The following is a 23,823-nucleotide window of genomic DNA, read 5'->3' on the forward strand; positions in this document are numbered from 1 at the left end:
GGGAAGGTGCCCAGATGCTCTGGTGCTGGGTGACAGAATCAAACCCTTAGTGGAAGTTGAACGCAGCACCGCCAGAACTTGCACATCGCTGATGCTGCCCGTTCGCTGTGTCTGGGTCATTTCTTTGCATTTGCTAGAGTCCCTAACGGAATCAGAGCTCCCTTGCTCAAGGTGGTTAGCAGACACGTAGCAAGAGCCTGCCCCCGCCTGAAACAGGCAAAATGACAGGGGCTGCAAGAAAGGGACCATTATCTTCATTTTACTAATGGGAAACTCAGGCACCAAAAGAAAACAGCGCAGACCCTCAGTGGTATTTAGGTGCCTCCCTCCCAGTGAGAGTTGCAGCGTCTGCAGGGGGGAGTTTGAATCCCAGCAGTACCTACTCATGGTTTTACTGCCGCCTTCCTGGTTTGTCTGACATGGAGACAGTCAGCTCTGTGGGGCCAGGACGTGTGTGAGCAGCACCTACCACAGCAGGGCCAGGGCTCCCGCCTGGGTTCTCAGTGCTTCCTCAATCTTAAACTCGCAATCCACTGGGCTGTAGTCATCCAGCCCTTGCCACGCACACAGGCCTGTGCCGTGCCTCAGCTCATCAGCCCTGCCTCTGGTTCTGCATGCCAGTAGGATGCCCTTCCTGTTTCCTCTCCCTGCAGAGCAGAGAGCCGGTGGATTGTGTGCTGGGACCGTGCATAGGTGACCTCATTCTGTACAGCAGAGCTGGGCACAGGCCTTCTGCCACCTCCCGTCGCAGTTGTGCTGCTAACGATCGCATGTGTTTCTACAACCCTCTCTTCCAAGTGTGGCTGACACGTGGGCCCACGCACCTCCAGGGCTCTGAAGGGAAATGGAACTAGCCAGGAGACCATATGTGCCCAGGCCAGGCTGCTTCCCTGGCGTCTTTTCAATCTCATTGTCCTCACCGCTGATACCCTTCTGGGGCTGTTTGGATTAACCCCCTGCTGCATGAACCACGCACACAGCCTCTCCCCCACAGAGCCCTGGGCTGGCCCCTGGACTGACCCGCTTTCAGGCTCACTGCCCGGTATCCCTGGGGCAGTGTGGTCCTAGGGCCGGGGCCAGAGGGCTAAGTGGGCACTGTCCTGGGCGGGGGTCTCTGTTGGGAAGACTTGAGCTTGGAGGGGAGGGAGTTGACTGTAGGTGTGGGGGTGGCTTTAGTGCGGGATGAAATTCCAGGCACCAGGGGCAGGCATGGGGGTGAGATCAGGAGAAGGGACGGGGTAGCAGGGACGGAGGAGGGGGCAGGGGCCTGGAGGGTGTGGTGTTGGGGCTGGATGGGTGTCACGGAGTCCCCAGGCGATGCTCTGGAACTGCTCCCCACCAAGCCAGTCAGGACTTTGGGGAGCTTCCTCTCCCTTGGAGCAGACTTGTTCAGGGCAAGAAGCTCATACATCTTCACCTCCTGGGTCTCTCCTTGGAGCATTCAGCATCCTCTGCCCCTCCGTGCGCTTCCCACAGCGAGCCCGCCCCAGCGGGGTCCTGGGGAAGCCACAGGGTCCTGCACCCCCACTTCGCAGTCAGATGCGACTCTCAGCCAGCCAGTAAAACAGAGGCTTGTTCGATGACAGGAACAGGGTCTAAAACAGAGCTTGTAGAGAACCGGACCCCTTGGCCGGGTCCATTCTGGGGCCCAGCAAGGCAGATCCTCACGTCTGCACTTCACTCCTTGTCCCCAGCCAACTCCAGACTCCCAAACCCCCTCCATCCCCTCCTCCTCTGCTCAGTTCTTTTCCCGGGCCAGGAGGTCACCTGATCTCTTTGTCTCCAACACCTTCAGTTGGCACCTTTGCAGAGGAGGGGCCCAGGCCATCAATTGCTAGGAGACAGAGTGCCATGCATTTAGGTGCACTGGCCCTTTCCTCTGCAGCAATGACACACCCTTATTCCACCACCTAGATACTTAAGAACTGCATAGGGGACACTGAGGCACCAACACAGTATTCAGAGCAAACATTAAGAACATTCCCTGTTCGTCACAATGGGGAAGGCTGGAGGAAGGGGCAGAGGCCTGGAGGGGGCGGTGTTGAGGCTGGTTGGGGAAGGGCAGAGGTCTGGAGGGGGCGGCGTTGGGGCTGACTGGGGAAGGCTGGAGGAGGGGGCAGAGACCTGGAGGGGTCGGCATTGGGGCTGACTGGGGAAGGCCGGAGGAAGGGGTTGAGGCCTGGAGGGGGCGGTGTTGAGGCTGGCTGGGGAAGGCTGGAGGAGGGGGCAGAGACCTGGAGGGGGCGGCATTGGGCTGACTGGGGAAGGCCGGAGGAAGGGGCGGAGGCCTGGAGGGGGCGGTGTTGGGGGTTGGCTGGGGAAGGCTGGAGGAGGGGGCAGAGACCTGGAGGGGGCAGCGTTGGGGCTGACTGGGTAAGGCCGGAGGAAGGGGTGGAGACCTGGAGGGGGCAGCGTTGGGGCTGACTGGGGAAGGCCGGAGGAAGGGGTGGAGGCCTGGAGGGGGTGGCGCTGGGGCTGGATGAAGCAGTGAAGGAATTTGGAGAGAGGAGTGATGAGAGGAGGGGACCAGGGCCGCTTGTTGGAATAGACCAGGAGAGAAGCAGGGAGGCGTGCAGGAGTCAAGGCTGCCGGGTTGACGGAGGAGGAGAGTCAGGACTAGCTGTGTAGACACACTGGCGACTGATGCTGCATTGAGAGCTCTGGAGAGCAGTGGCTTCTGTGCGTTCCTCACCAGGCTGTTGTGCTGCTGGACCTTCGCCCTGAGCTGGAGTGACGACTTCTGGGTGGGGACAGGAGCTGTGTGTCTATGGCCCTTTCCAGCCAGGGAAGGGCAAAGGCTCTGTGACCTATTCCCAGCCCCACCTAGTAGCACCAGGGAAGGAGACTGGTTAAGGGAGCAGCTGCAGGTCCGGAGTCTCGGTTATATTCATCGCTCTGTCGCTGTCTCCCTTTGGACGTTGGGACCAGTCACGTCACCGCTCTGTGCCTCAGTTTCCCCATTGGGACAATGAGGGTAGTAATGCTGCTCACCCCCCTGTGCAAAGTGCTCTGAGCGCTACACCCTGCCAGCCTTTTCCCGTTCAGGTTTGGATGCTTCCTGTTAGTCGCTACTATCCTCACTTCCGTTCATGGAGGTGCTTAGCGTGTGTGCAGAGCAAGTCGCAGACAAGTACCTGTGACAAGCCCCTGCCCAGACAAGCTGCCCATCCCTGCTGTGCTTTCATGGGTGGAGTCCCCCAGGGTCTCTCCCAAGAGTGATGGGTTCAGCTGCAATGCTGCACGTGCTGCTGCCGACCGGCTGGAGCATGTTACAGCACAGTCGTTTTTTATTAATTATAATGAGCGTTTAACTGCCCCCCCGGAGAGGAGCAGACGTGGCCCAGCAGCTGAGTCAAAGGACGGGAGCCAGAAGAACGGCACAGCGGCACCAGCCTGGTGCCTTGCGGCCCCGGAATCCCATGCCCAGAGCTGAAACAGCCGTGCCGGCACCTTCCCTTCCTGCAGGGGACAGCACCATGGCTTTGCTCCTTCTCATCCCCCACTCCTAGGGGCTAGTGCAGCTTCATGGTTTAAGCCCAACACTGGGTGTCTTAGTCCATCCCTTGTGGTGCACAGCAGGTAACTGCTCGGCTGGTGCGTAGCTGTGCCATCTGGTGAGAGAGCGGCTCCCCCAGGGGATCCTGCCACGCAAGCAATCTCGGAGTGCTTTGGCACGGGCACATCTGGGGAGCTGGCACCTGGGAAATGTTTACAGCAAGCAGCCGGGTGGCCAGCTGGTCCTGAGCCACCGCTAGCTTCATTAGCAGGGAGATTGGCAGCTGGGCATTTGCTGCCAATTGGCTGCCCGGAGTCTGGGTGCCACGCAGGGAAGGGAAAACCTAGGTAATGAGAAGCAGGGGCCTCGTCAAGCTTGTCCGGGGTAGTTGCCAACTTTCTAATTGCAAAAAACCAAACAACCCTCCCCCTTGCCCCAAGGCCCCACCCCTTCCTGAGGCCCCGCCCCCACTCTATCCCCCCTCCCTCCATTAGGACCACACATCACAGCTACAATGGGTCCATTAACGGCCCACTCCTGAAGCCCCAGTACAAATCCATAAAGCACAGCCACAGAAATGCACCTGTCCAGAGACCTATATCAATAAATCTGTGGAAACTGACATCCACTCCTACATGCAGATACACGTGTATTCATGTGTCCACGTCTGACATGCACTAACACATATACTGCCACATCATTTAATATTGCAATCGTTTAGTGCATGGAGACCCCAACTAAGATCAGGGCTCCAGGGCGCTAGGTGCTGGGCATACACATAAAAAGAGAAAGTCTGCAACAAAGAGTTTATAATGTAGCTAGACAAAGGAGGGGAGAAATGTGTGATACATCAGCTCTTCAGCAATTACTAGTCAACAACATTCACTTTTAAAGAAATAATACATTGCTTTTAGAGTTTCTACTGCTTGTGTGGGACAGAAATGCCCCAGGACAGTTCAGGGTAGGGTGATGGGGGAGTTCTGGCTGGGCAGAATGCAATTACCAGGGATGGAATTTTGTGAGAACAGGTGGATTACCCCTGCCCTATCCCGGGGACGTTTTAATGATGTGCCAAGGGCTCTGTGAAGTCCTTTTGGCACATCGCTATCACTAACGCTGTCACGTGACGTGGACAGTGCCCAGATACTAGGGTGACGGGCATCACTAAGAAACCCTACGATAGATCGGGCCAGGGTGATTTGGCATCGTTTTCCATTGCGGCTAGAAGTGGAAGCACAGGTCCGAAGGCACCAAACCAAAGCACAAAGGAGATTTCCATATTCATCCCTTTGCACCATAAGCATCAGGCCATCCCTGCGGGACTCGGGGATCAGGGTGAGCACTGACAGGATCCCAGCCCTTCCGAGAGAAATGCTCCTCTCCCATCTCTCAGAGCTGAAGCACTTTAACCCTACCTTGGCTGCTTCCTCCCCCTCGGGTCCCTGTGACAGATGAAGTGTTGGGGGCAAGTGATACAGCACACAGCCAACGTGATCAGAGCTCTGCTAGGTGCCTGGCTTACTAGTTGTTTGCTGTGTCCTAGTCCTTCCCATGTAGATGGACAATGGGTGAAAGATGCCATTGCCTGTGACACAAATGCTGGTGACTGATTTTTCTTTCTTCAGCGCTGTGTGGGGAATTAGGCTTTCAGAACTTCTCATTTAAGCACATGATTGTCGTCCAGGCAGGATTTAGGGGCCAAACCGTGATAAAATCAGACACCGACAAATCAAGTATAAACCACTGGATTTATTAGGGGCTTTGCAAATCTTATTTTAAAGCCATGTCAGATGGATGTGATATATAAAAAGTTGTGCTGCACTATTGCAGATCATCTAAACGACCTTGTAAACTATCAGATACCATCTGTTGGCAGCGTGTACATCTCATAACTCGTCTCAGAGGGTCCTCTGGACAGCTCTATTACACTGATGCAAATCACCCTTCTGCTTTCCCTGCTTACGGGTTTCTTTTGGAGATGGAGCCAGAGAGACTCCACCCATGCAGACACCTCAAATAGGTCTAACTGATTTCCCGCAGGACATTCCTTCGGCCACAGGGAGAACTAGAACTATGTAAAAGCAGCAAAGAATCCTGTGGCACCTTATAGACTAACAGACATTTTGGAGCATGAGCTTTCGTGGGTGAATACCCACTTCCTCAGATGCATGTAATGGAAAGAACTATGTAACACATGCAAATAAAGACATGAGGAATCCAGCCTGATGCCCCAGCTAACCAAGTCAGCTGTGCCAAACAGAGGATTTTCTCAATCTTGTTAACACACATAAAATAAGCAGATTAACTTGAACTGGGTTCCTGGATGCACCTGATTGGATTCTGGCAGCAATCCCAGTCAGCTGTTTTTACCTTGTTGCTGTCTAGAAACCTATACATTGGCTGATGATCATTGCCCTTGGGAATGCGAGCTGATGAGAGAAGAATATCTGCCTAGCTAAACTCCGAATAAATCCCAAATCAAGGCAACATTCAGCCCAAATGGGCAAGTTTTTCCTAGTTCTCGGGTGAAAGCATGAAGGACGCAGAGCCTTTCAGATGTTTCTTGCTTGAAACCATAAATTTAATCTCTTGCACCCAAAACCTAACTTGGTGCAGGCCCAGAATGTTATATTGATTTGCCTGATATTTATGCTGCATTCAGCAAAGGCTTGGTAATGTAACGACTGCCATCTTGGCCATCACCAGAGGTTGACCCTGAGAACTCCAGAGCTACACAAATCTGCCTCTGCAACATAAGCCAAAGAACAAAGTCCTTAGCTGGGAGTTGTGGCAGCTTCACAGCCTGTGCAGACCAGGCATGTGGTGGGGGAGGTGGGGAGGGGAAGGAGGAGGGGATTCATAACAGACGCTGATTTGTGGGTTGCCATAGCATCAGGAAAGCTTTCGTCCAATTAAGCTTGAGTTTCAGGTTTGTATTACACCCGGGTCTCCCCTTTAGGAAATGATCAGGAGACCCAACGTGATGGAAACAGATACAGCTCTCTGATCCAGAGAGCATCCACCATCCGGGGGTGGGAATTGGACTGAGCAGAGAGTAACTGAATATGGAGTTTTCTAGCTATCCTACCAGGCGAGAGCTGGACTATCCAGCTGCACTTAGGGACTGTTCCATGGAACAGATATACACAGCAGTCGAAAGCAGGCACCATAATGGAAACAAGACCCAGGCACGAACTCGTAAACAAGCTGTCATGTTTAATGGGGCTATCCTGTATATTAAAAGAAAATCATTCAATAAATAACCAGGAGGAGCACTGGGAGAGACCTTCCCCAGTGTAGGGTCCTTTACCTCTGTGACGGGTTGGATCACGGGTTGGAAACTGCCAACTGAAGTGCTGAGACTACTTCTGCCCCTGCTTTCCCTGCCAGCTTGGGACCCCAGCACCCTGTCTTGCTGAGCCAGACATGCCTGTCTGCTCCAGCAAAGACCCAGAGTCTGAACCACGTGTCCCAAAGCTGCAGACTTAACTGAAAGCAGCTAACAGAAGTGTTCTTGTGTTTAACATTCAGATGTCCAACTCCCAATGGGGTCCAAACCCCAAATAAATCCATTTTACTCTGTATAAAGCTTATCCAGGGTAAACTCATAAATTGTTTGCCTTCTATAACACAGAGAGAGAGATAAGCACAGCTGTTGCCCTCTCCCCAAGGTATTAATACATACTCTGAGTTAATTAATAAGTAAAACGTGATTTTATTAAATACAAAAAGTAGGATATAAGTGGTTCCAAGTAGTAACAGACAGAACAAAGTGAATTACCAAGTAAAATAAAATAGAATATGCAAGTCTAAGAGAACTGAATACAAATAAAACCTAACCAGTTCCAATAAGCTTCCTTTTACAGACTACTCTCCTAGTCTGGGTCCAGCAATCACTCACACCCCCTCTAGTTACTGTCCTTTGTTCCAGTTTCTTTTGGGTATCCTTGGGGGTGGAGGCTTAAATAGACTTTCTCTTGTGGGTGGAGACCCCCTCCTCTCTCCTATGCAAAGTCCAGCTCCAAGATGGAGTTTGGGAGTCACATGGGCAAGTCACATGTCCATGCATGACTCAGTTTTTACAGGCAGCAGCCATGGCTTACTTGCTACCTTGAACCTCCTCATGTAGACTTCTTATCTGGATTGGAGCTCCCAAGATCCATTGTCCCTTAAGTGCTTGTTGATTGAGCACTTAATTTGCACATTCCTGTCTCAAGAACCTGACCAAATGCTTTACAAAGGCTACTTAGAAATCAAGCAAGTATACAGCCAATATTCCTAACTTCAAGTACAAAAATGATACATGATAGGATGAACGTATTCAGCAGATCAAAACTTTACATAGACAGGTTACGTGGCATATGTAACATAAAACATATTCCAGTTATATTATATCTACATTCATAAGCATATTCCCATGAAGTCTTATGGGATACACTGTCACAACCTCTTCACAAAGCACTGAGGATTTTCTTTATAATGTTAATATTTGTCCTACTTAAGCACCCTAATGGTGAAAATTTGGCAAACCCAGTTATTTTAATGGCTCATTCTTGGCCAATCCAGCCAATTTAATCTAATCACCAATCACCTTTTTGTGTGCCTGTCTTTGCACCTTTTCTAATTATGTCTTTTTTGAGATGGGGTGACCAGAACTAATGCAGTATTCAAGATGTGTGTGAACCATGGATTTATACAGTGGCATTATATTTTCTGTCTTATTATTTATCCCTTTCTTAATGAGTCCTAACATTGTTAGCTTTTTTTTGACTGCAGCTGCACACTGAGCAGATGTTTTCAGAGAACTATCCACGATGACTCCCTAGTTCTTGTATTATGGGAATAAGTAAATAACTTTTCCTTATCCACTTTCTCCACATCACTTATGATTTTATAAACATCTATCATATCCCCCCTTAGTCTCCTCTTTTCCGAGCTGAAGAGTCCTAGCATCTTTAATCTCTCCTCATATGGGACATGTTCCAAACCCCTAATCATTTTAGTTGCCCTTCTCTGAAGTTTTTCTAGTGCCAGTATATCTTTTTTGAGATGAGGAGACCACATTTGTACGCAGTATTCAAGATGTGGGTGTGCAATGGATTTATATAAGGGCAACAATATATTTTCAGTCTTATTCTCTATCCCCTTTTTAATGATTCCTAACATCCTGTTTGCTTTTTTGACCGCCTCTGCACACTGTGTGGACATCTTCAGAGAACTATCCACGATGACTCCAAGATCTTTTTCCTGATTAATTGTAGCTAAATTAGCCCCTATCATATTGTATGTATAGTTGGGGTTATTTTTTCCAATGTGCATTACTTTACATTTATCCACATTAAATTTCATTTGCCATTTTGTTGCCCAATCACTGCCTTTGTATTCTGGCCTCTCTTAAACACAAGCAGTGTTGAGGAAAGGTGAAATTACGATGATGCTTTGTCCTGCCTCTAATTCCTTTGTGTTTGTCTCTTCTCTTACCAGCTCACTGTCTACCTTGGGAAGAGGGACTTTGTCGACCACATAGATGTTGTGGATCCTGTTGGTAAGTCAGCGTTCGGTTTGGTTTAGTGCAATGTAACAGGGACTTGGTTGAATTCGCAGGGCAGACGTCATGTTACTAGAAAACACTGTGTGCTGGTAGAAGGTACTTTTGCTTTGTATTAACTCCAAGTACAGCACGTCCAGAACTTTGTATTTCATAACAAGTTTGCTGTACATTCCAATTAGACATCAGATTTAGAGGTTTTCCACAGGAGCATGTTCCCTCCGCTGCTAATGGGGTTTGTTCCAATGCCAATTTTAAGCATGAAGAGAGAATGTTCTCTCCTCTAACTGCTAAATGACTGGATTCTACACTCCTGAGACCTAGCAGTATTGTTACGGTAGCACCCAGGGGCTCAGGATAATGGCCCTATTGGGCAGGATGGTGGCAGACAGTTCATGCCTCAGCAAGCTCCCATTATGATGTAGAGGCCAGATGCAAGTGGGTATAGGTAGAACGGGCATCAGATCAGGTTAATAAGAACGTGCATTTGCACAGGCTGGCTAGGCATAGTGTCAGGTCGATTAAGTACTATTATTAAACACCTGGATTGCCATAAATAATAAGATCCAGATAGGACAATACAGTAGATAGGAGCAATCCCAGCTGCCTAGAAGCTTCACAAGAGGGTCTCCAGAGGGTTTGGAAGGAGACAAGGCTGCGGTTTATGGACTAGTTCTAGCCATAATGATGCAGACCCCTAGTGTGGACATGCAGTGTGCGCATAAAGAGGGACCTGCAGCTCATGGCGTATACGTCCCCTTTGACCCCGCTTCAGTGCATCAGCGGCCTGGGTTTCCACCGCTGTGACTATATTGTTGTGGCAGCTCAGGCAGGGAGACACCAGCTGCACACAAGCCCCCAGTGACCAGGCGTGCTGTCACTTATCAAAATCAGTGGCCAAACTCCCCATTGCTGTGGTGTCTGCAGGTTTGGGCCATTGGTCAGTGCCAAAGTGTGCTTCTGACCCAAACTCAGCAAGCAGAGACACCCAGGTTTGGAGATCACTTCCTTTTGAACTCCCCTTCGGTTGGGAATGAGCTGGTTTCTGTGTGTCTAGGCCATGCATGTGCCAGGATAACAGTTGCACTAGCTCTGGGGGAGGTTTATTTTTGTTTCAAGCGTGAAATTCCAAAAACAGTTTCTGATTTAATAAGAGGAGTTCTGGTTGTACATCCCCTGCAGCCTAGTGTCCCCTTTGGAAAACAACAAACAACTTGTCCGGTTTTTGGTGCAGTGACTATCTTTTATCAGGATCCCCGTGAGGGCTTCTCGTGTGTGCAGCTCACGTGCATGCGGCGTACTATCGGGATTACAACACAGCACACAGCCTCTGGGGCTGAAGTGAGCTCCTGGGAGGGTTTGACACAACGGGATTCTGATTTGTCGAGAGGGAACTAGTCCAGCTCCGTTCCCAGCAGAGGTCCCGGGTTACACTGGGAGATCATTTCCCAGGATTTTACTTCGTATTATTTATTATTTGTATTGAAGTTGCACCCAGAAGCCCCAGCTGAATCACAGAATCAGAAAAGATCAGGGTTGGAAGGGACCTCAGGAGGTATCTAGCAGGACCAATTCCCAACTAAATCATCCCAGCCAGGGCTTCATCAAGCAGGGCCTTAAAAACCTATAAGGATGGAGATTCCACCACCTCCCTAGGTAATCCATTCCAGTGCTTCACCTCCCTCCTAGTGAAATAGTATTTCCAAATATCTAACCTAAACCTCTCCCACTGCAACTTGAGACCATTGCTCCTTGTTCTGTCATCTGCCACCACTGAGACCAGCCGAGCTCCGTCCTCTTTGGAACCTCCCTTCAGGTAGTTGAAGGCTGCAATCAAATCCTTCCTCACTCTTCTCTTCTGCAGATTAAATAAGCCCAGTTCCCTCAGCCTCTCCTCATAAGTCATGTGCCCCAACCCCCTAATCATTTTTGCTGCCCTCTGCTGGATTCCTTCCAATTTGACCACATCACTTCTGTAGTGGGTGGACCAAAACTGGACACAATACTCCAGATGTGGCCTCACCAGTGCCAAAAAGAGGAGAATATTCACTTCCCTTAATCTTTTGGCAATGCTCCTACTAATGTAGCCCAATAGGCCGTTAGCCTTCTTGGCAACAAGGGCACACTGCTGACTCATATCCAGCTTCTTGACCACTGTAATCCCCAGGTTGGAGATTGGAGGCGCATTGTGCCAAGGACTAGACGCACACGTAGTAAGACAGCTCATGCCCCAAAGAGCTTAAAATCAAACCAGACCCCAGTCCTGTTATCCTCTCATTTCCCAGCTTTGGGACTGAGCTCAGAGAGATCCAGGGATTTGCCCAAGGTCCCACAGGGATTTTGTGACAGCCGGGGATTGAACCCGTCTCCCCTGAGCCGGTGCTACAAGCCCAGCCTTCCTACTCATGCCCCTGGATAACATTTTCAGAAGTGACTTAGGCACCTACGTCTTTGGAAAGACCACGTAGTCACTTCTGAAAATGTTCCCCCTGCTGCTGCTCTCTCACTCGTCTCCATCTGGGCCTGATCCAAACCCCACTGATGTCCCTGGGAGCCCTTCCACTCCCTTTGCTGAGCGTCAGGTCAGGCTGTCTGAGAATGGGAGGCACCAATGGAGAGACTGAACCTGTAAAAGTGCCAGGCAGGGAGGAGTGGCTGGCTTGGGATTGCAGATCCAGCTCAGCTCAGCAGTAACCAAAACCTGTTACTGCCTGAGGGCAATTAAGAACATAACAGCCACACTGGGTCAGACCAAAGGTCCATCTAGCCCAGTGTCCTGTCTTCTGACAGGGCCAATGTCAGGTGCCCCAGAGGGAATGAACAGAACAGGTCATCATCAAGTGATTCATCCCTTGTCGTTCTGTCCCAGCTTCTGGCAAACAGAGTCTAGGGACACCATCACTGCCCATCCTGGCTAATAGCCGCTGATGGACCGATCCTCAATTAAAATATCTAGTTCTTTTTTCACCCTATTAGTGTCTTGGCTTTCACCAAATCCTCTGGCAAAGACTTCGACAGGTTGATTGTGGAATTTTGTAATTCCCCTGTCATAAGAATTTTGCGATACAAAACCCAGCCCATAGTGGTACGTGATGGGGTGGTCCAGAGAGTCTGAACTAGAGTGACCACTGAGGGAATATTTCCATCAAGGAAATAATAGGCAACAGTTTGGAATTGGCCTGACTGAGGGCTGAGTAGGCAGAGAGCCGAGAGCAATGGTCTCTTGCTATGTGGCTGAGGTGCAGCAGGGCCTGGGATATCGTGTTTGGACCTTGGTAGCAGGTTGGCAGAACTATGTTGCCGAATGGGTGGGCGTGCAGAGAAGAGCAACAGAAAGGATCAGGAGAAAGGAGGGCTCCATTTATAAGGCGGTGCCATGGGGTGACTGGCCCTTTGAAGGGTAAATGGGGCCAGCTTTACCTGTCCCATAATTAGTGGCCTTCCAGCTTAAGCGGGCAGGACTAATAAGGTCTGATGACAGCCAGTAAAACACCTCTTCAGAAAGACTTACAGGAGCCCAGAAGACAAGTGGAAGAGGAGCCCCCAAGTGGGCAAAAGACCTTATTGTTTGTTCGGACTTCAGTTACCCCAGATGGGGACTGGACCTGGAGCCGCATGAATCCCTGAGAGACGGAGCACCCTAGTGATGGGGAAACTGAGGCAGGCTGCTGCAGAGCCACCCGAGGCCACAAGGGGTGCTCGGGTGGCTCTGCAGCAGCCTGCCTCAGTTTCCCCATGGGAGGACAGATTAAAAGAGCTGAAATGTGCAGGCTGGCAAAGTGACCGCTAAGGTGGGGAAGCACAAGTGTCCAAGTACTTGAAGCAGGAAGAGGGGAGAATGAGGGAGGGTGGAACCTGGAGGCAGAACTAAGAAGGTGAAATTAAGGCCCAGGTTCAGCAAAGCACTTAGACGCCTGCTTGAAATTAATGGGACTTAAAGCACATGCTTAAAGTCAGGCACATGCTTAAGTGAATTGCTGCATCTGAGCTTCAGAAAGGGAAGATCATGGCTGAATATCAGGCAAAACCTTTGTGTGACGCTCTCACCACTCTCTGCCCTTAGCGCAAAGGCACCTCCCTGAAACCACCAGCCCCCACAGGCCTCGCCCTCTCTGAACCAGGCAACGAATGGCACACGTCAATGCCCGTGGCCTCGGAGCGTTCCCTGCAGTGCCCAGCCCCTTCTCACTGGACACTCACAGGACTGCCAGGCCGGCTGTTCCCAAAGGAACAAGACATGCCAGCTTGTCAGATTCAACCCGAGACCAGCACTTTGCTCCACACCACAGCCCTGAGCTAGATGCAGAGTGAAAACCAGAATAAGTTTATTGTCAAAGACCAGCAAAGGATCCTGTGGCACCTTATAGACTAACAGACGTTTTGGAGCATGAGCTTTTGTGGGTGAATACCCACTTCGTTGGATTCAAAGACCGGAGATTCAGGAGCTAGTGTATGAGGATGCTGGAAACCATTGGTTACATCTCAAACAAAAACTGCTTGCACTAGCCGGTTACCCTCCTGTCGAAAGACATCTGCTCCTCCAGAGTCCTCTTCAGGGTTTCCAACCAAGGCTGGGTGAGACTCTGGTTTCATGAATGCAAACGCACCATGCCTTTACTTCCGGGGTGCTGGATCAAGGAGTGTCCTCTTTGCCTTCTAGAAATACCCCCCAAATTCATTGTCTTTGCTCAGACACAGGATAACCTCACGTGGCTCGTTCCTTTTTCTTTGTGCTCCTTCCCTGTGGGCTTCACATCTCTGTTAACATTTGATTTTGTATCTAAACAGGCATCCACTAAGAACACTGTGCTTTCTGTGCTTCTTTTAAACCCCGCCTAAGAGAGAGACATTTCTGGAGGAAACCCTGGGTTTTCACCTGTGCTAGTGACTAATACTTCGATACAGACCTTAAACATGTATTTTCAGGATATATACATAGCTCTTTCCACGGTAACGTTCAGAGCCAAGTTACACCGTTTGTCTGGAGATGCTTCCTGTCCCGTCACCAGTACCTGGGAATGTGGACTAGAGTCAATTTCTAATTATCATTATTTTTTTTATTATGCACTTAGCTTCCCTGGGTTAATTACTCAGAGTAGCAGAGAGCCATGCATCTCCATTTTCTGTCCTCTTGCACATGGTGGCTTTTTAAATATTTAATTACAGTCCTGCCTTTGATTACTTTAGCTAGGAAAAAAAAAAGCTTTTCAAATTGCTAATTTCTCCTCCCTGGGAATTCGTAAACCTGACTCATCCACGCGTCGAATCCAACATAAGTTAATCCAATTTAACTTTTGCTGATACAAATTCTTCTGCTTTGGTTTTATGTAGCTTCCCCCTGCCCTTACCCCCAACAAACTAATTAATATCAGCACATGGCTGTCACGGATTGGAGCACAGGGGCTTCGCAGATTGACATGTTTGTTTGCTTTTATTCATGTGCCTTGCAACACTTTGCTAGAATGGGTAGTGCCCGATTGATAGCCTTGAGGTATCCACAGCATCTCCTGGCGGTGGCCATCAGCCATTCCCTGCCGTGTCCATGGTTACCTCCTCCGTCAACAGCATAAACATGCATAGGACTTTACAGACATGCCAGGCTGTGATCCTGCCCCAAGGAGTTTGCAGTCCTGCTGGGTAAAGTGTTTAGTGCACCTGGGTGAAGCTGCTCGAAGCAGCAAGCCCTATGGCTGAGATTTCTGATGAAAATAGGGAAGGGGGGTGGGGCGGGAACAGTTTTCATCAAACTGTTCAGCAGAAAAAACTGACTTTTCATGGAAAACCTGAAAACACTCCAGTGGTTGGTCGTTTGATAAAAAAACAGACCTCTAGGAAAGAAAGCAGGGGCTCCCTGTGACAGGGACTGGCTGGTGCCAAGCCCAGTTTCCCAGTCAGAAAGGTACAAGGGAATGTCTTGACCAGCCCTAGCCCTGGCTGAGATCAGGGCCCCTTTGAGCTGGGCACTCAGATACTGAGTGAGAGACAGCCCCTGTCCCCACGGAGCTCACCAGCTAAGCAGACAAAATGGACAAAGTGGAGGAGAAAAGAAGGATCCCGATCCCTGGTTTACAGCTGGGAAATTGAGGCACAGAGCGATGAAGGGGCCTGCTCAGGTCTCACCCAGGGAGTTTGTGGCAGAGCTGGGAACGTGCTCCTGAGTCCCAGTGCAGGGCCGTGACCCAAGCTCCCCTGCACTTTTGGCTCGTAGGCTTGGGCCCTGCGTGGAGATAAGGCTCAGCCAGGGATACTGACAAGTGACCCTGGTTGGTTCTGCGATTCCAGCTCTCACGGGAAAAGGCGCAGAGGAGACGAGCGTGGCTAGCTGTGTGGCTCAGGAGAGGTTTTGAGGGAGGAATGATAAGCGCAGAGAGGGACTGGGCCAAACGCTCCAGCTGGGGATGTTCTCAGGACACCACCACCTTCCCCAAACCAAAACCAGCAAGCAGATACCTTCATGCTGTGAATCCACCCCAGAACTGGAGGGGGGGGGGGGAAGTCTGAGTTGTGTCCCTAAGCCTTCCTCTCGATCCAGCCTGCTTGTCCTCACCATCCTGGCATGGTACACATCGGTCCTGCCTACATCTCACACCGCGTTTCTTCCCAGGCTCCTGCCATTCTGCCCTCCTCTAGTGTCCTGCCTCCGCCTTCATCCCCAGCAGTGCTTTGTTAGGAGTGAATTAAGGAAGGTGCAACCGATTTACAGAGGAGACAAGGCAGTGTTTGGGGCAGCATATTAACCCGGGGAACCTGCTGCTACAGAGTACTAATGAGACGATCGTAGGAGCCAAACAACCTGCATAGGTCCTGGTTTCTCTAGGGCTCTCTAGTCTAGCAGAGCAGGTGGGACTGTTTAGCAGTGATTAACCAGTGGAACCAAATCCCAAGGGAAGGGCTGGATTCTCCGTCTCTTGACGCCTTCAGAACCAGAGTGGCTGCCTTTCTGGGAGATGCTTTAGTCCAGCCAAAGTGACTGGGCTCAAGGCAGAGGTAAGTGGGTGAAATCCTCTGGCCTGTGTTCCGCAGGAGGTTAGACGAGAGGATCAAATGGTCCCTCTGGCCTTGGGATTGATGGATGATGATTTGGCGGTGTTATAAGTTAGTCAGAGTCAAAATGAAGAGGGCACAAACGGCTCAGCTGCAGGGCTCAGCAGGAAAACCTTCGCACTGCACCTGTGCGGTGGTGTAGATACAGGACTGTTGTCCCAGGGCCTGAGCTAAAGCCCACTGAGGCCAGCAGGAGTGTTTTCTCCCTTCCGACCAGGCCTGCAGAAGGGATGCCAGGCCTGGATGGGCTCTTGTTCTGCTATGGCCAAACCTTTCCCCCCAACCCTACATTCTCCGAAGCTGCGAGTGCAGATGGCTCATCTCTGCTGCTGGAGGAGAGCAGCTGTCCGGTGGATGCCTCAGTTGGTTCGTTCGCCAACGGGACTCGATTCTCACAACTAGTGATTTCTCGTGGGGCCAAGTGCGTCCTGCCTGTGCTCACGCTCTCAGTGTTGTGTGGGTGGAACGGTAACTTTCCCCCCGGGCTGGGGAGCAGAAGCTCTGTACACAAAGCAGGCTTGAGACAACATTTATGAAGCGTGTGTTGTCACCCGGCTTCCTAATGCCCATTGTCAGAGAGGAACCTTTTCTCTACTCCAGAGCCACCCTTTATTCACTTTGGTCCAGATCTTCAAGGTATTTAGGCACCTCGCTGCCACTGAAATCAATAGGAGGTGGGCACCTAAATACTTTTGGGATCTGGGCTTTCCTGCTTAGTCCTTATGTACCCCACTGTTCAGTGTGTATTACACGTCCCCCTTGCGGCTTGCTCCACAGAGGGTATAACTCTGCTACGGTCCCTCCCAAGGGCTTACAATCCTTTGGCTCAAGCATTAGCGTCTCATGATTCTCACTCTGGAAGTCCCAAGTTCAATCCTTGATGATGACCAAGGTGATGGTTGGCGCAAAGCTGTCTTGGGTTTCTGTAGTAGCTTTGGCCTGCTTCAGAGCCCCAAGGCCTGGCCTGGTGTGTGTTTAACCATCGGTAAAGTTACTGAGAGCAAGGAGAGGGTAAACGCCCTAGACCTCACGAGGGTCGTGTAGAGGGACATTTTTCCTTGAGTATTCGCTATAAAAGGGGTTCAAAATGTAAATCACGGTGCCTCCGTCATGGGCTGTGCAGCCGGTTGGTTCAAGGAGCCCCGCACAATGGCGGGTCAGGTAGAATTGGTAGAACCCTGGAGAGCTCAAGAAGCAGCCTTGGTACAACTCACGATGGGAGCTGCCTCTGGAGAGCAGCCATCCTCCGTTTGGTATGTAGCCGCGAGTCCATGGCCCGAAGAAATGTGCTTGAATCCAGGGCCGCCTGGGGGGGGGGCAAGAGGGGCAATTTGCCCCGGGCTCCGCAGGGGCCCCCACGAGAGTTTTTTGGGGCCCCTGGAGCAGAGTCCTTCACTCGCTCGGGGGCCCCAGAAAACTCTTGTTTGGCTGGGCCCCAGAGCTTCTTCTGCTCCCCGTCTTCGCTGGTGGGGGAGTCCTTCCGCTCCGGGGCGGAAGGAGCCCCCGCCATCGCATTACCGCTGAAGCGGGACCTGCCGCCGAAGTGCAACCCGGTCTTCGGCGGTAATTCGGCAGCGGGGGGCCCTTCCGTTCAGGGACCCGTCACCGAAGTGCCCCAAAGACCCGCGGTGGGAGCCCCCCGCCACCGAATTACCACCGAAGAGCAGGGTGCACTTCGGCGGCGGGTCCCGCTTCGGCGGTAATTCGCCGGTGGGGGGCCCCCGCTGCAGGTCTTCGGGGCACTTCAGCAGCGGGTCCCAGAACAGAAAGTCCCCCCGCTGCCGAACAAGGCCAGCTCTAGACATTTTGCCGCGCGGGGGGGCCCCTGCCGCTTGCCGGTCCCACGGCTCCGGTGGACCTCCCGCAGGCATGGCTGCAGAGGGTCCGCTGGTCCCGCGGATGCTCCACTGGAGCCGCGGGACCAGCGGACCCTCCTCAGGCACGCCTACGGGAGGTCCACTGGAGCCGCCTGCCGCCGATGGCCCCAGGCCCCCAGAATCCTCTGGGCGGCCCTGCTTGAATCCACAGCCAAGAAAGAGGTGGACCATAGTCTCCTAGATGAGCTACTGCAGAGAAACGCCTCTCGAGACACTCGCCAGTGAGTACAGGGCTGGATGTCAAAGGCTCCTTGGTTCTAAACCCAGCTCTGACTTGTGAGACCTCTGGCAAGTCACTGAAGCCCAGATTCTCAAAATCTAGGCTCCTAACTCCCAAAGAAATCAGTGGGAGTTAGGCACCTACATACCACTGAAAGATCTAGGCCTTAAAAAAAATAAATCTGTGCCTCAGTTTCCCAATCTGCAAATTGAGAATAATACTGCCCATCCTCACAGCCTGTGAGGCCTAATGCTTGTAATGTCCTTGTGGATCACTAGATCTGGTTCTGGTGGGGTGGAAAGAGCTGGACCGAAGGGGGAGGAGAGCTGGATCAGAGACGGGGCCCATGTGGGAGAGAGGGGGCATGACAGAGATGGATGGAGATGCTGTGTGAGGCTGGTGAGGAACAGGCAGACCCGTCTGTGACAAACTGGGAATGTTCTTAATGTTTTCTCTGAATACTGTATTGGTGCCTCAGTGTCCCCTAGGCAGTTCTTAATATCTAGGTGGTGAAATAAGGGTGTGTGATTGCTGCAGAGGAAGGGGCCAGTGCACCTAAATGCCTGACACTCTGTCTCCTAGCAACTAATGGCCTGGGCCCCTCCTCTGCAAAGGTGCCAACTGAAGGTGTTGGAGAAAAAGAGGTCAGGTGACCTCCTGGCCCGGGAAAGGAACTGAGCAGAGGAGGAGGGGCTGGAGGGGGTAGTTAGTCTGGAGCTGGCTGGAGACGAGGAGTGAAGTGCAGATGTGGGGGTCTGACTCACTGCCCCCCCAGAATGGACCCGGCCGAGGGGTCCGGTTCTCTGTACCTACAAGCTCTGTTTTAGATCGTGTTCCTGTCATCGTGATCGTCAACCTCTGTTTTACTGGCTGGCTGAGAGTCAATGTCTGACTGCAAAGTGGGGGTGCAGGACCCTGTGGCTTCCCCAGGACCCTGCTGGGGCGGGCTCGCTGTGGGAAGCGCACGGAGGGGCAGAGGATGCTGAATGCTCCAAGGAGAGACCCAGGAGGTGAAGCTGTGTGAGCTTCTTGCCCTGAACAAGTCTGCTCCAAGGGAGAGGAGGCTCCCCAAAGTCCTGACTGGCTTGGTGGGGAGCAGTTCCAGAGCATCGCCCGGGGACTCTGTGACACTGTCCTTTCATAATGTGTAGGACGGGCTGTTGTGGGACACCAGGGAATTGCATTTATGGGACATACCTGAGATATCTTCCCCTCCCACCCTGGGCCCCAGTGCAAGGGAGACCAGTTTGTGCTCTGAGTTTCCCTCCTAATTCTGCCTGTCTTCTCTTTCAGATGGCGTGGTGCTGGTTGATCCAGAGTACTTAAAAGAAAGGAAAGGTAACTGCTTAGCCATTTGGTTCCAGCTGACTCTGCAGTGTTTAACAGGGGCTTCAAAACCCACATGGGGAAAGCAGCCTCTCCCCTGTTCTACCAGGGCATCCTAATGCGCTTTTCCCATCCCCTTCTCCAAGCCTGTAGGTTACACTGACCAGCAAGGAACAGGAGCCCCATTGAAAAGGTGCTTGCTTTATATGGCAACAGAAAAACACAGACATGGCTCCTAAATATCGCTGGGGGGTGCAGGTAGGTCAGTTATCCGCTGCACCAAAGCAGGGGCTAGGGATCTCCCAAGAGCAAGGAGAGCACCCGGTGCGCAGGGCTCATTCAGGATTAGCAGCCATTTTCAGCACCTCTACTAGAAGAAATCACACAGATAATCTCAGCCTAGAGAATAGGGGCGGGGATTGCCACCAAATAACCAAAGCTCCGAAAGGTCTCATGTGGCGACGGGAGGAAACCTCAAGACTAGAATTCCGTTCTCTTAGGGGGTCTTGATTGTGAAGACTGGTGAGTACAAAGTATTTCATTCAGCTGGAAAACTGTGCCCTGGGTCACAGAGAAAGAAGGAGGCTGGTTTGGTTAAGGTGCTTGACTAGAACTCAGGGGAGAACTGAGTTCGAGTCCCAGGTCTGCCAGGGACTTCCCCTGTGCTCCTGGATAAGTTACTCAACCTCTCACTTTCCTGTCTGTGAAATGGGGGTGTGCGATGGGGCATGCTCACCCTTAGAGCGCCCCCTTATGTCTCTGTGTGTGTAATGTCACTGGTGTCCTTGGCCCTAGCGCCTCCTACAGGCTGCCTGCCTCTCACTGGGTCTTCTGGGGCTCGACCCTCCGGCCAAGTCACAAAGTTCAGGGTAACCAAAAGGTCCAAATGAAAGTCCTGGCAAATCTGAATGATCCTTCCACCCCTTGGGGCTGTAGAAGTAGTTCTGTGTTCACCTCCCACCCCTGTCTCAGAACTCCCTCCCACAGCAACCTACCCTGCTCCCTGGGCTTTCTTTATGTAGGAGCGTCCTGCCTTGTTTGCTATCTCTGCCTGAATCTTGCTGCCGCAGGATTAATTCTGTTCCTGCAGCCTGCCTCGGTCTGCCTGCCCCAGGCCTGTCCCAGGCCTGTCCCAGAGAGGGAGCTCTCTGCCTCCTCTCTCTTGGGTTGTCTCCCCCAGCGGTGTCTGAGTAGGCCTCTGCGGCTGGGGTCAGTCACTCTAGCTCCATCACGAACTGCCCTAGGCTGGGGGCAAGGCTGATGGGTAGCTGCTCAGTCATAGGCCAGGCTTGCCTTCAGGGACCTGCCAGCCTGCAACAGGGTATCACAGGTTGGCTGGCCCTTTAAGGGGAGTTGGGCTCTGCCCTGCCTGTACCAGATTAGCACTCTGTTGTAACAACCAGGCAAGGTACTAACAACTTCAACAGGACTTTGACAGTGGAAACCTCTTTACCAAGCTGCTGCTGCACCCTTGTAACTCTCGCTCTGCCTCAACTCTTCCCCGCTCCTTCCTGTTTCCTCTCCTTTCAGACTCCCAACAGCCAGTGCTCCCAGTTCTAATAATTACAAGCAACATCTAAACACCACACCTCCCCTCTCCTCCCAAGCGGGGGGATTTCTTTAAAAGGGCTAAGAAAACTCAGTGTAAAGGAGGAACCGCAGGCAGCATGTTGGGTGCCCATGGAAGACCCTGAAATAGGGTCTGGGGTGGGGAATGGACTCAAGGGAAGCAGCCGGGGAGTCAGCACTCTGTCCCACAACACAGAAATGCAAAGGTAGCTCAGAACGGGCTGGGAGCTGAGTCCAGAGGGAGGGGCAGAAAAACCCAAATGGATCAAAAGAACTTCTTGTTTGTTTAGACTTTTGCTACCCAAAAGGAACTGAACTTGAAGCCCTATGAACCCTACAGGAGAGACAGAAAGCCTTGCAGAGGAAACTGAGGCAGGGAGTGCCTGCAGCACCACATTCAGCCAGAAGAGGGTGCTACAGGACAAGGGAGGGTATTTCCTTTTAACCCCCTTTTACGTGTCGTCTTAGATTGCAAGCTCTCTGCAGTAGGGACTGTCTCGTACAACTTGTGTACAGTCTCTAGCACTCGTCGGTTCTATTCCGGTTCTTACACAGCGCGCCCATCTCCAGAGTATCTGAGCGCAGTGACTGGCACCTGGGGTTTGTCCTTTCTCCCTTCGTTTTCCAGGATGGCGCAGGGTCCTTTTTGTATTGCATGGGAGCTGGGCTTGGGGCTTTTGTGGGCAAAAGGAAAGGTCGACGCAGCACCCTCCATCTCAGGCTCTAGCCACGACTGTAATGGAAACACTAATTGTGCTGGAGCAGAGATACCGAGCATGCAGCTAGAGACAGTCCCTGCTCTGCAATCCACGAGAGACATGAGCAGCAGAAGCGTGGGGATCTAATGTCCAAGCTAATGAACAAGGTGATATTGGCCCAGCTTTGCTAGCGACATGTTTGACTGGGGAAGAGACTGATCTAGGGGTCGAACTCATTCCGAACCCTCCTGCCCCCCACAGTCACCCGCACTCCGACGCGGGACAGGGCAGCATGAGAGGCTGCTGGACCTTGCTGCAGGCGGCAGGGCCGATGAAACTGGAGACAGCCACACAAAGTCCTCATTATCTCTAGCTTGCCTGCATATATATACCTGCTCCTGGAAATTTCCACTACATGCATCCGACAAAGTGGGTTTTCACCCACGAAAGCTCATGCTCCAAAACGTCTGTTAGTCTATAAGGTGCCACAGGATTCTTTGCTGCTTTCACAGATCCAGACTAACACGGCTACCCCTCTGATACTTGCCACTCAGATTTGGAGCGCAGCGGCTGGGTCCCATCCCCCTAGTCTGAGTCGTTTCTCCTGGGTGCTTGGTTTGATCGTGTCATTGTCTGTGTCTGGCTGCAGTACTGCGAGACACACAAGGCAATGGCTGCAAACTGCCCCTTGACTCGTGGAATTAAATCCAGGCTCCCACCCTCGTGTCTCGACTGCCAGCTCCGTCTGTTCCCCTCCTCATCCCCCCACCCCCACGCACACATGAAGGCACGTCTGCACCCACATCTTTCATCAAACCCACGAAAACGTGCCATGCTCGCAGCTGCCCATGGCCCTGACCCTCCCGCCACACCCGTGGGAATCAGGAGAACCAGCCTCATTTATGGGCCTGCTCTTGTGGCAGGAAATGTAGGCTCCAGTCCCAGCTGTGCCACACGTCGCCTGTGGGAACTTGGGCAGAGCAATTTGTCTGCCGGTTGCCTATCACTGATGCTAGCGCCGATGAGGGGATTGTTGCTGATCTCTCCTGTTTGATACCTTCTGTCCCCCGCAGTCTTTGTCACGCTGACATGCGCCTTCCGCTACGGACGGGAGGATCTGGACGTGCTGGGACTGACCTTTCGGAAGGACCTGTTTGTGGCCAACATCCAGGCCTTCCCCCCGGTCCCTGAGGAGAAGAAACCCCTGACTCGACTCCAGGAGCGGCTGATGAAGAAGCTCGGCGAGCATGCTTACCCCTTCACTTTCGAGGTAGGAGTCTCTCCCATTTCATTCTCCTTTGTCTTCCTTCGTCTCTCATGCCCCGTGGGCTGTGCCTTCGTCCCAAGCCAAGGCAGGGCTGAGCCAGATCGGAACTTGGAGGAGATGTCTCCATAGAAACACTGTATCACTGCAGGAAATGGTCCTGGCAACATGGTAGGTGGTGCTTTGCTATCTATGCTGGGGAAAAAAATGGGACTGCAAGTATCACCTGCAATGTGCTAGGAGCTGCACATATACAGGGAAGGTGCAAACTCTTACTGTCAAAGGGTCTGATCCAGCAACAATGGGCCCTGAACCTGTCCATTAAGAACTGCTCATGCAGTCTAAGAACAATGGCTGTAGTGAGCCCATACAGGTCTCTGGCCTGGGTTCTGCAGGAGGTCAAACTAGATGATCACAATGGTCTTTGCTGGCCTTGGACTCTTGGAATCTGTATTTACATTTTGGACCTTAAATTCTCCCAATAGTTTCAGTTGGATACAGGATTCATTTTCCCTTCTTGTCCCAAGCTGCTGGGCAGGGTTGCTGCGCGCTGTTTAAAGGCCGTTGCTTTCCACCCCGGAGGTGTCTGCGTTTTGACGACGGGCTGAAGTGATCCCTTGATAATGCAGAATTTTTAATCTAAGTTTGTGAAGCGCTTGGCTGAGAGCCACTCTCTAAATGTCCATCATTATTATCAGCTCAGCAATTTCAAACAGTTGCTCTGCACCGAGTTGTAATTGCTCTGAGCGAAATGAGCTCTCCCTGGTGTCTGGAGTGCAAA

The 23,823-nt window shown here is 51.8% G+C and overlaps 1 protein-coding gene across 1 annotated transcript in view; it reads left to right on the forward strand.

Moving 5' to 3' along the window:
* Nucleotides 1-23,174, forward strand: part of LOC115648244 (beta-arrestin-1-like) — a 148,955-nt gene extending 125,781 nt beyond the window's left edge. The window contains exons 4-6 of the mRNA XM_030555559.1: nt 8,981-9,041; nt 19,479-19,523; nt 22,852-23,174. Coding sequence (XP_030411419.1) covers nt 8,981-9,041; nt 19,479-19,523; nt 22,852-23,174 — 429 coding nt within the window. The remainder of the gene's footprint in view (nt 1-8,980; nt 9,042-19,478; nt 19,524-22,851) is intronic.
* Nucleotides 23,175-23,823: the final 649 nt, after the last annotated feature.

Source organism: Gopherus evgoodei, chromosome 1 (genome assembly GCF_007399415.2).
Source record: "Gopherus evgoodei ecotype Sinaloan lineage chromosome 1, rGopEvg1_v1.p, whole genome shotgun sequence".
Taxonomy (NCBI): domain Eukaryota; kingdom Metazoa; phylum Chordata; order Testudines; family Testudinidae; genus Gopherus; species Gopherus evgoodei.